The 17,270-nt window shown below is 48.0% G+C and overlaps 1 protein-coding gene across 4 annotated transcripts in view; it reads right to left on the bottom strand.

The window, feature by feature from the left end:
* The window catches only part of CEP104 (centrosomal protein 104), a 232,639-nt gene that overhangs the window by 34,442 nt on the left and 180,927 nt on the right, over positions 1-17,270 (bottom strand). For 2 of the 4 annotated variants that reach the window (XM_063943460.1, XM_063943461.1), the window contains exon 20: positions 51-130. In XM_063943460.1, coding sequence (XP_063799530.1) covers positions 51-130 — 80 coding nt within the window. The remainder of the gene's footprint in view (positions 1-50; positions 131-17,270) is intronic. The other 2 variants (XM_063943462.1, XM_063943463.1) reach the window with 1 other exon arrangement.

Below are 17,270 nucleotides of genomic sequence, written 5' to 3'. Positions count from 1 at the left end.
TTAACACTGTGTGTGCCGGCTCTTAAGATCTGTTACTAATCCCATATTACCTCTTCTCCAGGTGTGAAGTTCTCATGGCACAGCGGACATCGGTTTGCAACTTTTTCTCCTTTGGCAGCTATTAGGGGGTCAAAAAAGGAAAACAAAGTAAACACACAGGCAAAGGCAGGTATATCCAGCAGATAAATGGATGTTAGTTTCTTCTTGTGAAATAATCTGATAAACCTCTGCTTGCTAGACATGGGCACTTCAGAATTGATTGAGGTTTACCAACGAGGGGGCTGCTGGGAAGCTCATGGACTGCTGGGAGATGTAGTTCTCCCAGCCACTGCCTCCGGGAAGAAATACCTTCTCATGAGGAGTAGGGGAGGGGGTGGGGGGAGTATTTTCAAGGCTTTTCAAATGTACCACCCTCAATTGAATTCCCTCCTTTGTCTCACAGTGAAGGTTCTAGCCATAGTATTTAAAGGGCAATACTATTACATGTAAAATACTAATGGTTTTGCATTTAATATTTTAACACCCCATTGTGCCTTTTGTCAGAGTGCTACATTCCTCTGTGTGTGATCGGTTACTAAAGAGAGGGGAAAAGTGATACAACCCAATGTGATTTGTCCTGATAAAGAAAATAGGATTTTAATACCTACCGGTAAATCCTTTTCTCTTAGTCCGTAGAGGATGCAGGGGACACCAAAACAACCATGGGGTATAGATGGGATCCGCAGGAGACATGGGCACATTAAGACTTTCAAAAGGGGTGTGCACTGGCTCCTCCATCTAAGCCCCTCCTCCAGACTGCAGTTATAGGAACTGTGCCCAGGGAGACGGACATCTTTCAAGGAAAGGATTTATTGTTAAACTAAGGTGATATTCATACCAGCACACACCTCAAGCACGCCGCACAACGTGGTATTCAACAGAACACAAGCCAATGGCATGAACAATTTCAGCAACAGGCTGAGCATAAACATAACACAACAGGTGTGTAACCACAACTAATAACTGCAGATACAGTACGCACTGGGACGGGCGCCCAGCATCCTCTACGGACTAAGAGAAAAGGATTTACCGGTAGGTATCCTATTTTCTCATACGTCCTAGAGGATGCTGGGGACACCAAAAGAACCATGGGGTTATACCAAAGCTCTAGAATGGGCGGGAGAGTGCGGATGACTCTGCAGCACCGATTGATCAAATTTGAGGTCTTCATCGGCCAGGGTATCAAAATTGTAAAACTTCGCAAAAGTGTTCGAACCCGACCAAGTAGCCGCTCGGCAAAGCTGTAATGCCGAGACCCCTCGGGCAGCCGCCCAGGACGAGCCCACCTTTCTAGTAGAATGGGCCTTCACCGATTTCGGCAACGGTAATCCGGTCGTGAAATGAGCATGTTGAATCGTGTTACAAATCCAGCGTGCAATGGTCTGTTTGTAAGCAGGACACCCAATCTTGTTGGGAGCATACAGGACAAACAGAGCTTCGGTTTTCCTAACCCGAGCCGTTCTGGCGACATAAATTTTCAGAGCTCTGACCACATACAAAGATTTTGACTCAACGAAAGCGTCAGTAGCCACTGGCACCACAATAGGTTGGTTCATGTGGAAAGATGAAACCACCTTCGGCAGAAAATGCTGACGAGTCCTCATTTCTGCTCTATCTTCATGAAAGATTAAATAAGGGCTCTTGTGAGACAAGGCCGCTAACTCAGACACCCGCCTTGCAGACGCCAAAGCCAACAGGATGACCACTTTCCAAGTGAGAAACTTCAACTCCACCATCTGTAAAGGTCAAACCAATGCGATTGAAGGGACTGCAACACCACGTTAAGATTCCATGGTGCCACAGGGGGCACAAATGGAGGTTGGATGTGCAACACACCCTTCACGAAAGTTTGAACTTCTGGAAGGGAGGCCAATTGTTTTTGAAAGAAAACCGATAAGGCTGAAATCTGAACCTTAATTGAGCCCAACTTTAGGCCCGCCTCCACACCTGCTTGTAGAAAATGGAGAAAACGTCCTAGCTGAAACTCTTCCACAGGCGCCTTCTTGGATTCACACCAAGACACATATTTCCTCCAAATGTGATGGCAATGTTTAGACGTTACTCCCTTCCTGGCCTGAAGAAGTGTTGGAATTACTTCACTGGGAATACCCTTTTGGGCTAGGATCTGGCGTTCAACCGCCATGCCGTCAAACGTAGCCGCGGTAAGTCTTGGTATACGCACGGCCCCTGCTGTAACAGGTCCTCGCGTAGAGGAAGGGGCCAGGGATCTCCTATGAGTAATTCCGGAAGATCCGGATGCCAAGCCCTCCTTGGCCAGTCCGGAACAATGAGGATTGTTTGAACCTTTGTTCTTCTTATGACCTTTAAAACTTTAGAGAGGCAGTGGAGGGAATACATACACTGACGGAAACACCCATGATGTCACTAGTGCATCCAATGCTATTGCTTGAGGGTCCCTGGACCTGGAACAATATCTCTGAAGCTTCTTGAGGCGCGACGCCATCATGTCTATGTGAGGAATACCCCAATGACTTGTCACTTCTGTGAAGACCTCTTGATGGAGGCTCCATTCTCCTGGATGGAGATCGTGTCTGCTGACGAAGTCTGCTTCCCAGTTGTCCACTGACAGCGCGTTTGTATGCTTCTCCACCCAGCGGAGAACCTTTGTGACTTCTGCCATTGCTGCTCTGCTTTTTGTTCCGCCCTGGCGGTTTATGTATGCTACTGCTGTCACATTGTCCGATTGGATTAGCACGGGCAGATTGCGAAGAAGGTGTTCCGCCTGCACAAGGCCGTTGTAAATGGCTTTTAACTCCAGAACGTTTATGTGGAGACAAGTTTCCTGGCTTGACCATCTTCCTTGGAAGTTTTCCCCTTGCGTGACTGCACCCCATCCTCGGAGACTTGCATCCATGGTTACTAGGATCCAGTCCTGGATCCCGAACCTGCGCTCCTCCAGGAGGTGAGAGCTGTGTAGCCACCACAGGAGTGATATTCTGGTCTTGGAAGACAGGATTATCTTTCGGTGCATGTGCATGTGGGATCCGGACCACTTGTCCAACAGGTCCCACTGAAACACTCTGGCATGGAATCTGCCAAACTGAATGGCCTCGTAGGTCGCCACCATCTACCCCAGCAACCGAGTGCACTGATGGATTGACACTCTTGGTGGTTTCAGAATTTGTTTGACCAGGCTCTGAGGTTCCTGAGCCTTTTCCACTGGAAGAAAAACTCTCTGTAGTTCTGTATCCAGTATCATCCCTAAAAATGACAACCTCGTCGCCGGAATCAACTGTGATTTTGGCAAGTTCAGGAGCCAACCGTGTTGTTGAAGGACTGTCAGGGACAGGGCAACGTTTTTTACCAACTGGTCCCTGAATCTCGCCTTTATCAGGAGATCGTCCAAGTACGGGATAATTGTGATTCCTTGCTTGCGAAGTAGAACCATCATTTCCGCCATTACTTTGGTGAAAATCCTCGGAGCCGTGGACAGGCCAAACGGCAACGTCTGAAATTGGTAATGACAATCCTGAATTGCAAACCTCATGTAAGCCTGATGTGGAGGATAAATGGGAACATGTAAGTGGGCATACTTTATGTCCACCGACACCATAAAATCCCCTTCCTCCTGACTGGAGATCACCGCTCGGAGAGACTCCATCTTGAATTTGAATTTTTTTAGGTAGAAATTGAGGGATTTCAGGTTTAGGATTGGCCTGACCGAGCCATCCGGCTTCGGGACCACAAATAGGCTTGAATAAAAGCCTACTCCCTGTTGTGACTGGGGAACCTGACGATAACCTGATTTTGACACAACTTTTGTATGGCGTCGCAAAATACCTCCCTGTCCGGAAGAGAAACTGGCAAGGCCGATTTAAAAAATCAGTGAGGGGGGACGCCTTGAAACTCCAGTTTGTACCCTTGGGATATTATTTGTAAAACCCATGGGTCCAGGTCCGAACGAATCCAGAACTGACTGAAGAGTTTGAGACGTGCCCCCACCGGTGCGGACTCCCACAGCGGAGCCCCAGTGTCATGCGCTGGATTTGGCAGAAGTCGGGGAGGACTTCTGCTCCTGGGAACCCGCCACGGCTAGTGATCTTTTACCCTTTCCCCTTCCTCTAGCAGCAAGGAAGGAAGAACCTCGCCCTTTCTTGTATTTATTGGGCCGAAAGGACTGCATTTGATAGTGGTGTGTCTTCTTTTGTTGCGAAGGCACATAAGGCAAAAATGATGACTTACCCGCGGTAGCCGTAGATACCAAATCAGCGAGGCCGTCACCAAACAAGACACCACCTTTGTACGGCAGGGATTCCATATTTTTCCTAGAGTCATTATGAATCCACAATGCTCGTCTAGCTGAGACTTCCATGGCATTGGCCTTTGATCTCAAAAGGCCAATATCCCTCGCCGCTTCCTTTAGGTAAGCCGCAGCGTCCTTGATATAACCCAGCGTCAAGAGGATGTTATCCCTATCTAGGGTATCTATATCAGATGACAAGTTATCTGCCCACTTTTCAATAGCACTACTCACCCATGTAGAGGCAATGACCGGTCTGAGTAGTGTACCTGTGGTCGTATAAATGGATTTTAACATAGCTTCCTGCTTACGATCCGCAGGGTCTTTAAGGGCTGCCGTGCCAGGTGACGGAAGAGCCACCTTTTTAGACAACCGCAATAGGGCCTTGTCCACAATGGGGGGTGATTCCCACTTTTCCCTATCCCCAGAGGGAAACGGATAAGCCACCGGAATCCTTTTGGGAATCTGAAATTTTCTGTCAGGACTTTCCCAGACTTTATCAAATAGAGTATTCAGTTCATGAGAGGGAGGAAACGTTAACTCAGGTTTCTTCTCCTTATACATACAGACCCTTTTATCTGGAACAGCAGGGTCCTCAGTGATATGTAATACCTCTTTAATAGCCACAATCATGTACTGAATGCTCTTTGCCAATTTCGGATCTAATCTGGAATCACTATAGTCAACACTGGAATCAGTGTCCGTGTCGGTATCAGTGTCAGCCAACTGGGTAAACGTGCGTTTCTGTGACCCCCGAGGGGACCTGAACTTGTAATAACATATCTTCCACAGATTTCTTCCATGCCTGGGTCTGAGACTCAGACTTGTCTAATCTCTTACTAATACGAGCTACATTAGCATTCAAGGCATTCAACACATTTACCCAATCAGGAGTCAGCGATGCCGACATGGTCACCCCCACCGCCTTTTGAGTCTCTAATACAGCCACCTCCTGTGAAGAGCACTCAGCCTCAGACATGCCAACACACGTGTAATAAACACCCACAGACACACTGGGCTTATAGGGGACAGACACACAGAAAAGCCTGTCAGAGAGACACAGAGGGAATTTGCCAGCTCACACCCCAGCGCCAAATCAATGGGTCTGAAGCGATTACTAAAATGCCCTAGACCTGTAGCGCTTTTTATATTATATTATTGCACCAAATAACCTGGAGACCGCCGGTCAGCCATACTACACCCGCCCAGGGTGCCCCCCCCCGCGCCCTGCACCCAGTAGTGCTGTGTGTGTGAATGGGAGCTTGGCGCGCAGCGTCCGCTCGCTGCGCGGTACCTCAGGGAAATGCTGTCACTGAAGTCTTCTTTCTTCTTCTACTCACCTGTCTTCTGACTTCTGGCTCTGTAAGGGGGGTGACGGCCGGCTGTGGGAGCGAGCATCTGAGCGTACCCAGCGATCAAACCCTCAGGAGCTAATGGTGTCCTGTAGCCAGAAGCAGAGCCACTAATCTCACTAGAAGTTAGTCATACTTCTCTCCCCTCAGTCCCACGAAGCAGGGAGGTTGTTGCCAGCAGCCTCCCTGAACATAAAAACCTAACAAAACGTCTTTTCAGAGAAACTCAGTAGAGCTCCCCTGTAGTGCGTCCAGTCTCACTGGGCACAATTCTAAAACTGGAGTCTAGAGGAGGGGCATAGAGGGAGGAGCCAGTGCACACCCCTTTTGAAAGTCTTAAAGTGCCCATGTCTCCTGCGAATCCCGTCCATACCCCATGGTTCTTTTGGTGTCCCCAGCATCCTCTAGGACGTATGAGAAAGAGGCGTAAGGATGGCCATTGTTGATGAAATCATAGATGGTTGATGGATTCACACCGTTGGGAAAAGCAATAGATAGTTTTGCTATCAATGGTTGTGGACAACACATGTGCAGATGATAGGAGGAGCGTCTGCACAGAGTAAAGAAGATGGGATCTTTCGCCATTGGACCTCCACCATCAACAGCTGAAACCATCAACGTCAGAAGTAAACCATCAATAGTTAATGGTGCTCCCCGGCACCCAAAATTGTTGAAGAGATGGTTTCACAGCAGTGCCCCAGCCTGCGCTCAGATACACCAACCTGACGCAGGTGGGCTGTCATGACGTGGGTTTTACTCTCAAGCTGCCACCATGAAGAATATTGGAATCGCGTTCTTGCGATCGCCAGACACTTAGATCACGTTTAAAAATCCACAGTTATTGCACATAAGTAACAAGGGCCTCTCTAGGCACGTGAATTCATACAGCACAGAAATAACGCTGATCATTTTTTAGGATTTATTGATCTCCGGGGTTAAGTTACAAAGAAAAACAGGTAAAAAAAAAAACAAGACAAAGTTATGAAATGCAAAGGTAAATAAAAAGGAATAAAACGTCAGAACCCTAAATTATCTTACTCTGAGGTTTAGTTGATCTGTGTGATGTAAACCACATGAGGCAGAAGATTGGACTACTCCTAGCATGAAGCTACTCCCTTGCAGAGCAAACGCTCAGCAGTGTCTGATCCTAGATCCTTATAGTCCCACAACAACTGTCCTTCCAGCAGCACGCCCCCCCACCACCACCCTCCCTGCTTGGACTGCTTCCTTTGTTCTCAGAACACCTATGTAGATGCAAATTAGGTTGTCTCCTGGGACACTAAATATCTTATATCTCTCTTGCTTAAAAAATGTATTTTGGGCTATACAGGAAGTTGGGCATATGGGCCCTCAAAGGGACACTGGCTTAATAGTTGTACCTTTTGGCAGGGCCGTAACTAGACTTTTTGATGCCCTGTGGCAGAGAGAATTAGCTCCCCCCATTTTTCCAATAGGAACATAAGGCGCATGTCTTGTGGGGAAGGGGCACGACAAGATTGATCCCAGAGAAAGCCTGTGCTATGATGCCCCTTCCCCTATATATATATATATATATATATATATATATATATATATATAATACACACACATTTATAGACCACTGCAAGAATATGGATTTGGACACAAATCCTCTTTATACCACATTCATGCACTTAACTTGAGTGCTCCTGCCAATATCCTGCCATACCAGGATTCATGCCTATAACCTGTTGAATTCTAATCAAACACTCTACTCATTGAGCTATTTGATCTTGCATAAAAACTATGAACACTAAAATGTAATAAAGGACAGTGTGACTGAACAACAAAGAAATCTCAACTTGAGTTTATGAATGGTGTCTAGGTATAAGTGACAGAAAGGGTCAGGGTAGGAGACAACGGTGGAGATGATGGGCTTCAAAAAAGGGGGGACGTTGCAAGTGAAAGCAATTAAAACAGATAATTGACAAGTGCTGCCAACAGCGCCCCCTACCCTGCAGTGCTATGTGCGGTGCCCCCTCCGCACACACCTAGTTACGGCCCTGCCTTTTGGTAGGATATTGGATCCCCAAACCTGCTAGTCTTTAATGGCAGGAAATGCTGAATAAAAGACTGAAGTGGACACTCTTTCAGCCTGCTTGTTTGTGCCCAAAGCTTGAACAAGGGCCCCCCTACTGTGAAAACCAAACACTGTTTCCAAGGACGTTTTAACCTTCAAAAGATTCTTAGTTAACACCTTTCCACTTGGTTCGGGATGTGGTTATGTGACCGGTGGTCGGTCACAACACCTCCCCCTATATTCCGTCCTTTTGAGAATCCAGATGGTCGGCATACCAACCAAGAGGGACTATTCCCACTCGTGAGGGTTCACGACACCCATAGAGTGGGAATAGAACCTGTGGCGACCACAGGTCGCCACCAAGCCCACAGCGTGGCAAGCCTGCAAGGGGCTTATTGCGCTCGCCCCACCCGGCATTCCGCTGCCGGGATCCCGGCGGAAGTATGCTGACCGGCTGTCTCCTGACCGCTGGTCACGCATACCCAACCCCTTGGTTCACCAAGTAGCTTACACAATGTAGTCACAGTTCTGAAACCAGCAATTCATACCAACCAGACATTTATAAAATCTACATTTTAGGAACACTATAATAATTCACCTCCTGGTCACGGCCGGGTTATTACTCATAGGACCGTGAGTACAGTTTACCCAGGACACACTCAATGCATAGTCATGACACGTGACTTTGAGGAATCGCAGAGGAAGAGCTGGAATGGATTTCCTCTGGGGCACTCAGTGTGACAACTTGATCACATGGGATGCGACAGTGTCAGCTAAAGCCCACCTGGCTGTGGTCGCATCCTGTGCAACTACACCAGTCAAGAGGTTAAAGTCTGAGTACAGCAATGGACAATTTTGAGCAGCCAGGTGCTCAGTATATGATGCAGACATATTACATGGTAGTAGTGAGCCCATCTAAGAATTAGTGATAAGCTGTAAATAGTTGAAGACATTTGTATTAATACATGATCAAGCTAAAATGAATGCACATTTTTCAGAAGGCATTCGGTCTCCAGCAAACATTGGCTATTCAACCCAGAAAGATGCACAGCTGGTGCAGGCTGTGCAGATGGACGCACCCAGGCCTCTGTGAATTCAGTCACAGAGTAACTTTAAAGACTTGGAATGCTGTACGTTCAACTGCACTGACACGAGGAAACTCTTAGGGTATGGTGTTTGGAACACGCCTGTGATCACTGTATGGACTCCAGGGGGTGGGGGCAGATACTCCTGCCAGCTGTAGGCACACTTGTAAGTATCTTGGCTTTAACACTTTATTTTTTTATGTCTTTCGATGTGGATAAAATGATTCATTTGACAGCTATGAAGCCGTCTTGACGGTTGCACCGGTGAACACAAAGGCTTGTACTGTACTGAAGTGGTCACAGCTTAATGCGTCATCATTGTCTACCAGCTTTAAAAATTATATTGCTTATTAAGAAGTGAAAAGTTACTGACTTGAAATCATGTGTGTAGAACGAGTAATATCTGCTGCAGGTCAGTTAAGCTACAGACAATACGTGGGCAGCGCAATATCTCAGCGTTTCTCATGGAGCTTGATCAAGGTCTCTCCATGTATCGCAACCCTGAATATTTTGGAATGCTGTATAAGCGCGTTGGGTTCGCGTTGAGGTCGGGAACCCGACCGCCAGAATGTCGGCAGGGGGTGAACGCAACAAAGCCGCTTGCGGGTTCTATTCCCACTCTAAGGAGGTTGTGGACACCCAAAGGTGGGAATAGCCCATGGCCCCCTGTCGGCATTCTGGCGGTCGGGATCCCGGCGTCGGCATGCTGCCCGCCGTGATCTTAACTACATCCCGTATAAACTATCCCAAATGAATGATGTGCTAAATTATGTGTATTAGCAAAAGATAATAAATGTAGATGAATAGACTCCTGTCAGTATTGTCACTACATTCTATAGGGATGGAATCTCAGTCAGCAGAGATGTTCCCCAGATCTAGCTACAAGCCGGGATAGACTTGGCTGCTTTACAGATGACGTGGAAGATAAACACAGTAACGTAAGATGGTAAAGTAAATAATTTGAATGCAGTTGCGATATTCTAGGCTACGGAACTGCTAATGTTAGCAAGTGAAGTTACAGCTCTTAAATGAAAATAGACACCTACCGGAGCCATCGCAACCTCATTCACAACTGCGTACACATTCATAAACCTATACGCAAAAACTAGGAACATTAGGGCTAAGGGTAGGTCTATGGGTACACAGACTGGACAAGCAGTAATCATTTTATTTATATAGTGCTCTTTCTCCAATAAGACTCAAGGTGCTTAACAGAATTAACATGATATAGTACAGAAACAATGAAGTATAGAAAAGCTTTTGATAAAATACAGAGAGAATGGAGATACTAAAGGGACAATTATGGAAATGCTTGAGTAAATAGGAAAGTCTTGAGTTCCATAGAGTCAGAGTCGCATGGGTAAAAGCTCGACCCCCAGATGAATTATGGGAGATATTAGGTATTGCTAATAGTCCTTCATCTACACATTTCAGTAATCGAGCAGGGCAGTATGGAATCAGATGCCATGTTATTGTAAGTATGAGCTTGCAGCCGCCAGCAGATACATGTTTCACAAACGGCCATGATACCCCTGCGTTTTCCCAACCACTCCCCGCTAACACTTCCAAACGTTCACTTCCTGTCAATCACTTTTCTATGAAATCCTTACTGCATGCGAGATCGCAGCGGCAACTTCGCATGTGTGCACAGCGATCGCGGCACATGTGCAGTCTGCGGATAATCACTCCGTTGCGTTGTGTACAAACATGAATCAGGTCCACAGTCCACACAGACACAAAGGGCCTAATTTAGACCTGATCGCTCTTCTGCGAATTTGCAGAGGTTTGCGATGAGATAGTCGCCGCCTGGCCAGAGTGAAAATCCGCCCCGTACAAATCTGCATATGCCTTGTAAAAATCTCTGCAAACACCGGTCAGCTGCAAATCTGTTCGCAACTCACTCACCATCTAATGATTTTTCCAGTCCATGCATAGCCCAGGACCTACTCCAACAGTGTGATAGTATCAGCCCGGAGCCGACATCACACACCCTCCCTGAAAACACTTGGGAACGCCTGATTTTTTCCTGACACTCCCAGAAAACGGGCAGTTACCACCCCAAACGCGCGCTTCCTGTCACTCAACTTACGTACGCCTAGCGATAAAAAAAACCTGGATTCTTCCACTGTTTGGCCTCGCGCGTGTAAGACCCGTACGCATGCGCAGTTGATCGGTAATCGTCAGCCTTGCGAATTCGCACAACAGTGATCAGGTCTGAATTAGGTCCAAAGCCCTGTCTAAACTGCCAAATGGAATCTAAACTAACGGGTCTATTTACTAAGCCTTGGGTGGAGATAAAGTTGACAGAGATAAAGTACCAACCAACCAGCTCCTAACTGTCATTTTTCAAACACAGCCTGTAACATGGCAGTTAGGAGATGATTGGCTGGTACTTTATCGCCATCTAAGGCTTAGTAAATAGACCCCTATATCTCCATTGACTCTGGCCCTCATTCCGAGTTGTTCGCTCGCAAGCTGCTTTTAGCAGCATTGCACACGCTAAGCCGCCGCCTACTGGTGGTGAATCTTAGCTTATCAAAATTGCGAGCGAAAGATTCGCAATATTGCGAAAAGATTTCTCTGTGCAGTTTCTGAGTAGCTCGAGACTTACTCTTCCAGTGCGATCAGTTCAGTGCTTGTCGTTCCTGGTTTGACGTCACAAACACACCCAGCGTTCGCCCAGACACTCCTCCGTTTCTCCAGCCACTCCCGCGTTTTTCCAAGAAACGGTAGCGTTTTTTCACACACTCCCATAAAACGGCCAGTTTCCGCCCAGAAACACCCACTTCATGTCAATCACATTACGATCACCAGAACGAAGAAAAAACCTCGTAACGCCGTGAGTAAAATTCCTAACTGCATAGCAAATTTACTTGGCGCAGTCGCAGTGCGAACATTGCGCATGCGCAATTAGCGGAAAATCACTGCGATGCGAAGAAAATTACAGAGCGAACAACTCGGAATGACCACCTCTATCTCCATCCAAGGCTTAGTAAATAGACTCCTAAGACCTATACTACCTGGTCTAACCAGTCTAACGAAGCTAACCCAGTCTCAGTTATTGCTACCTAGTCTAAATTGTCTTACACATAGCTCAACTACAGTATATCTATATATATATATATATATATATAATAAGAATTTACTTACCGATAATTCTATTTCTCGTAGTCCGTAGTGGATGCTGGGAACTCCGTAAGGACCATGGGGAATAGCGGCTCCGCAGGAGACTGGGCACAAAAGTAAAGCTTTAGGACTACCTGGTGTGCACTGGCTCCTCCCCCTATGACCCTCCTCCAAGCCTCAGTTAGGATACTGTGCCCGGACGAGCGTACACAATAAGGAAGGATTTTGAATCCCGGGTAAGACTCATACCAGCCACACCAATCACACCGTACAACTTGTGATCTGAACCCAGTTAACAGCATGATAACAGAGGAGCCTCTGGAAAGATGGCTCACAACAACAATAACCCGATTTAGTTAACAATAACTATGTACGAGTATTGCAGACAATCCGCACTTGGGATGGGCGCCCAGCATCCACTACGGACTACGAGAAATAGAATTATCGGTAAGTAAATTCTTATTTTCTCTGACGTCCTAGTGGATGCTGGGAACTCCGTAAGGACCATAGGGATTATACCAAAGCTCCCAAACGGGCGGGAGAGTGCGGATGACTCTGCAGCACCGAATGAGAGAACTCCAGGTCCTCCTCAGCCAGAGTATCAAATTTGTAGAATTTAGCAAACGTGTTTGCCCCTGACCAAGTAGCTGCTCGGCAAAGTTGTAAAGCCGAGACCCCTCGGGCAGCCGCCCAAGATGAGCTCCCTTCCTTGTGGAATGGGCTTTTACAGATTTTGGCTGTGGCAGGCCTGCCACAGAATGTGCAAGCTGAATTGTACTACAAATCCAACGAGCAATAGTCTGCTTAGAAGCAGGAGCACCCAGCTTGTTGGGTGCATACAGGATAAACAGGGAGTCAGATTTTCTGACTCCAGCCGTCCTGGAAACATATATTTTCAGGGCCCTGACAACGTCCAGCAACTTGGAGTCCTCCAAGTCCCTAGTAGCCGCAGGTACCACAATAGGCTGGTTCAGGTGAAACGCTGAAACCACCTTAGGGAGAAATTGTGGACGAGTCCTCAATTCTGCCCTGTCCGTATGAAAAATCAGGTAAGGGCTTTTATAAGATAAAGCCGCCAATTCTGACACGCGCCTGGCCGAAGCCAGGGCCAACAGCATGACCACTTTCCATGTGAGATATTTCAAATCCACAGATTTAAGCGGTTCAAACCAATGTGATTTTAGGAACCCCAAAACTACATTGAGATCCCAAGGTGCCACTGGAGGCACAAAAGGAGGCTGTATATGCAGCACCCCCTTGACAACGTCTGAACTTCAGGAACTGAAGCTAGTTCTTTCTGGAAGAAAATCGACAGGGCCGAAATCTGAACCTTAGTGGATCCTAATTTTAGGCCCATAGACACTCCTGTTTGCAGGAAATGCAGGAATCGACCCAGTTGAAATTCCTCCGTTGGGGCCTTCCTGGCCTCGCAACACGCAACATATTTCCGCCAAATGCGGTGATAATGCTTTGCGGTCACATCCTTCCTGGCTTTGATCAGGGTAGGAATGACTTCTTCCGGAATGCCTTTTTCCTTCAGGATCCGGCGTTCAACCGCCATGCCGTCAAACGCAGCCGCGGTAAGTCTTGGAACAGACAGGGTCCTTGCTGGAGCAGGTCCCTTCTTAGAGGTAGAGGCCACGGGTCCTCTGTGAGCATCTCTTGAAGTTCCGGGTACCAAGTTCTTCTTGGCCAATCCGGAGCCACGAGTATAGTTCTTACTCCTCTCCGTCTTATAATTCTCAGTACCTTGGGTATGAGAGGCAGAGGAGGGAAACACATACACTGACTGGTACACCCATGGTGTTACCAGAGCTTCCACAGCTATTGCCTGAGGGTCCCTTGACCTGGCGCAATACCTGTCCAATTTTTTGTTGAGGCGGGACGCCATCATGTCCACCTTTGGTTTTTTTCCAACGGTTTACAATCATGTGGAAGACTTCTGGGTGAAGTCCCCACTCTCCCGGGTGGAGGTCGTGCCTGCTGAGGAAGTCTGCTTCCCAGTTGTCCACTCCCGGAATGAACACTGCTGACAGTGCTATCACATGATTTTCCGCCCAGCGAAGAATCCTTGCAGCTTCTGCCATTGCCCTCCTGCTTCTTGTGCCGCCCTGTCTGTTCACGTGGGCGACTGCCGTGATGTTGTTCGACTGGATCAGCACCGGCTGACCTTGAAGCAGAGGTCTTGCTTGGCTTAGGGCATTGTAAATGGCCCTCAGCTCCAGGATATTTATGTGAAGTGATGTCTCCAGGCTTGACCACAAGCCCTGGAAATTTCTTCCCTGTGTGACTGCTCCCCAGCCTCGCAGGCTGGCATCCGTGGTCACCAGGACCCAGTCCTGAATGCCGAATCTGCGGCCCTCTAGAAGATGAGCACTCTGCAACCACCACAGGAGAGACACCCTTGTCTTTGGTGACAGGGTTATCCGCTGATGCATCTGAAGATGCGATCCGGACCATTTGTCCAGCAGGTCCCACTGGAAAGTTCTTGCGTGGAATCTGCCGAAAGGGATTGCTTCGTAGGAAGCCACCATTTTTCCCAGGACCCTTGTGCATTGATGCACTGACACTTGGCCTGGTTTTAGGAGGTTTCTGACTAGTTCGGATAACTCCCTGGCTTTCTCCTCCGGGAGAAACACCTTTTTCTGGACTGTGTCCAGGATCATCCCTAGGAATAGAAGACGTGTCGTCGGGATCAGCTGCGATTTTAGAATATTGAGAATCCAACCGTGCTGCCGCAACACTACTTGAGATAGTGCTACCCCGACTACCAATTGTTCCCTGGATCTTGCCCTTATCAGGAGATCGTCCAAGTACGGGATAACTAAAACTCCCTTCCTTCGAAGGAGTATCATTTCGGCCATTACCTTGGTAAAGACCCGGGGTGCCGTGGACAAACCAAACGGCAGCGTCTGAAACTGATAGTGACAGTTCTGTACCACAAACCTGAGGTATCCTTGGTGAGAAGGGTAAATTGGGACATGGAGGTAAGCCTCCTTGATGTCCAAAGACACCATATAATCCCCTTCTTCCAAGTTCGCAATCACCGCTCTGAGTGACTCCATCTTGAATTTGAACCTGTGTATGTAAGTGTTCAAGGATTTCAGATTTAAAATAGGTCTCACCGAGCCGTCCGGCTTCGGTACCACAAACAGCGTGGAATAATACCCCTGTCCCTGTTGCAGGAGGGGTATCTTGATTATCACCTGCTGGGAAAACAGCTTGTGAATGGCTTCCAATACCGCCTCCCTGTCGGAGGGAGACGTCGGTAAAGCAGACTTTAGGGGAGTGCCTGAGTCCGCTTGTAAAGCCCCAGCGTCATGCTGAGGACTTGGCAGAAACGGGAGAGGGCTTCTGTTCCTGGGAACTGGCTGTTTGCTGCAGCCTTTTTCCTCTCCCTCTGCCACAGGCAGAAATGAGGAGCCTTTTGCCCGCTTGCCCTTATGGGGCCGAAAGGACTGCGCCTGATAATACGGCGTCTTCTTATGTTGAGAGGCTACCTGGGGTAAAAATGTGGATTTCCCAGCAGTTGCCGTGGCCACCAGGTCTGATAGACCTACCCCAAATAACGCCTCCCCTTTGTAAGGCAATACTTCCATATGCCTTTTGGAATCAGCATCACCTGACCACTGCCTCGTCCATAACCCTCTTCTGGTAGAAATGGACAGCGCACTTACTCTTGATGCCAGTCGGCAAATATCCCTCTGTGCATCCCGCATATATAGAAATGCATCTTTCAAATGCTCTATAGTCGGTAATATACTGTCCCTATCCAGGGTATCAATATTGTCAGTCAGGGAATCCGACCAAGCCACCCCAGCACTGCACATCCAGGCTGAGGCGATTGCTGGTCGCAGCATAACACCCGTGAGAGTGTATATACATTTTAGGATATTCTCCTGCTTTCTGTCAGCAGGTTCCTTAAGGGCGGCCCTATCAGGAGACGGTAGTGCCACCTGTTTTGACAAACGGGTGAGCGCTTTATCCACCTTAGGGGGTGTTTCCCAACGTGCCCTATCCTCTGGCGGGAAGGGGTATGATGCTAATAACCTTTTAGGAATTATCAGTTTTTTATCGGGGGAAACCCACGCTTCATCACACACTTCATTTAATTCCTCAGATGCAGGAAAAACTACAGGCAGTTTTTTCTCACCAAACATAATACCCTTTTTAGTGGTACTTGTATTATCAGAAATATGTAAAACATTTTTCATAGCATCAATCATGTAACGTGTGGCCCTACTGGAAGTCACATTCGTCTCTTCATCGTCGACACTGGAGTCAGTATCCGTGTCGGCGTCTGTATCTGCCATCTGAGGTAACGGGCGTTTTAGAGCCCCTGATGGCTTTTGAGACGCCTAGACAGGCACGAGCTGAGTAGCCGGCTGTCTCATGTCATCAACCGTCTTTTGTAAAGAGCTGACACTGTCACGTAATTCCTTCCATAAGCTCAGCCACTCAGGTGTCGACTCCCTAGGGGGTGACATCTCCATTACAGGCAATTGCTCCGCCTCCACACCATTTTCCTCCTCATACATGTCGACACAATCGTACCGACACACAGCATACACACAGGGAATGCTCTGATAGAGGACAGGACCCCACTAGCCCTTTGGGGAGACAGAGGGAGAGTATGCCAGCACACACCAGAGCGCTATATATATACAGGGATAACCTTATAGAAGTGTTTTTCCCCTTATAGCTGCTGTTTTATTTATACTGCGCCTAATTAGTGCCCCCCTCTCTTGTTTTACCCTTTTCTGTAGTGCAGGACTGCAGGGGAGAGTCAGGGAGACGTCCTTCCAGCGAAGCTGTGAGGGAAAATGGCGCCTGTGTGCTGAGGAGATAGGCTCCGCCCCCTTCTCGGCGGACTTTTCTCCCGCTTTTTGCTGTATTCTGGCAGGGGTTAAAATACATCCATATAGCCCTGGGAGTTATATGTGATGTATTTTCGCCAGCCAAGGCGTTTCTATTGCTGCTCAGGGCGCCCCCCCCCCAGCGCCCTGCACCCTCAGTGACCGGAGTGTGAAGTGTGCCTGAGGAGCAATGGCGCACAGCTGTGCGCTACCTTGGTGAAGACTGATGTCTTCTGCCGCCGATTTTCCGGACCTCTTCTTGCTTCTGGCTCTGTAAGGGGGCCGGCGGCGCGGCTCTGGGACCGGACTCCGAGGCTGGGCCTGTGTTCGGTCCCTCTGGAGCTAATGGTGTCCAGTAGCCAAGAAGCCCAAGCTGGCTGCAAGCAGGCAGGTTCGCTTCTTCTCCCCTTAGTCCCTCGATGCAGTGAGCCTGTTGCCAGCAGGTCTCACTGAAAATAAAAAAACCTAAAACTAAACTTTTACTAAGAAACTCAGGAGAGCCTCCTAGAATGC

The sequence above is a fragment of the Pseudophryne corroboree genome, chromosome 10 (assembly GCF_028390025.1).
Source record: "Pseudophryne corroboree isolate aPseCor3 chromosome 10, aPseCor3.hap2, whole genome shotgun sequence".
NCBI classification, from domain to species: Eukaryota; Metazoa; Chordata; class Amphibia; order Anura; family Myobatrachidae; genus Pseudophryne; species Pseudophryne corroboree.
This window is presented reverse-complemented; position numbering and strand designations above follow the sequence as displayed.